This window comes from Buceros rhinoceros, unplaced genomic scaffold (genome assembly GCF_000710305.1).
Source record: "Buceros rhinoceros silvestris isolate BGI_N320 unplaced genomic scaffold, ASM71030v1 scaffold17690, whole genome shotgun sequence".
In the NCBI taxonomy this organism is placed as follows: Eukaryota; Metazoa; Chordata; class Aves; order Bucerotiformes; family Bucerotidae; genus Buceros; species Buceros rhinoceros.
This window is the reverse complement of record NW_010388125.1, coordinates 1-392: the sequence shown is the minus strand read 5'-3', so window position 1 is coordinate 392 and position 392 is coordinate 1. Positions and strand designations below refer to the sequence as shown.

Genomic DNA, 392 nt, shown 5'->3' with positions numbered 1-392 from the left:
CCCTGCCCCTCTCCCCGCCTTCCTCCCCCTCTCGCTCCCCACCCCAAAAAAAAAAAAAATCCCAACAAGTAAACAGGAGCGGTGGGCAGGCTTGGTGAGGTCGTTACCGAGGAGCAAAGCCCGCAGCGCCCATCGCGGCGGTGCGCCCCCTTCCCTGACCGCCAGCCGCCTCGGGGCTGCAGCATTCATTCACCTTGCAGAGCTGGAAATGCTCGGACTGGAGCGTCTCCGGGATTTCGGTCTCCCGGTTCCCCGCCTGCTGCTGCTGCGCGGCGGACGACGCCGAGGCAACGGAGGAAACCGCTGTCAGGCCGTCCAACACCTTCCTGATGTTAAATTTCCTCATGGTCTTCGGCGGCGGCGTTCCCCGCTCCCCTGGCCTCGCCGCCGCC

General features: G+C 65.3%; 1 protein-coding gene across 3 annotated transcripts in view; it reads right to left on the bottom strand.

Moving 5' to 3' along the window:
* STXBP5 (syntaxin binding protein 5 (tomosyn)) overlaps positions 1 to 346 on the bottom strand; it is a 107,288-nt gene extending 106,942 nt beyond the window's left edge. For all 3 annotated transcript variants that reach the window (XM_010144997.1, XM_010145005.1, XM_010145012.1), the window contains exon 1: positions 194 to 346. In XM_010144997.1, coding sequence (XP_010143299.1) covers positions 194 to 346 — 153 coding nt within the window. The remainder of the gene's footprint in view (positions 1 to 193) is intronic.
* Between the last annotated feature and the right edge of the window lie 46 nt (positions 347 to 392).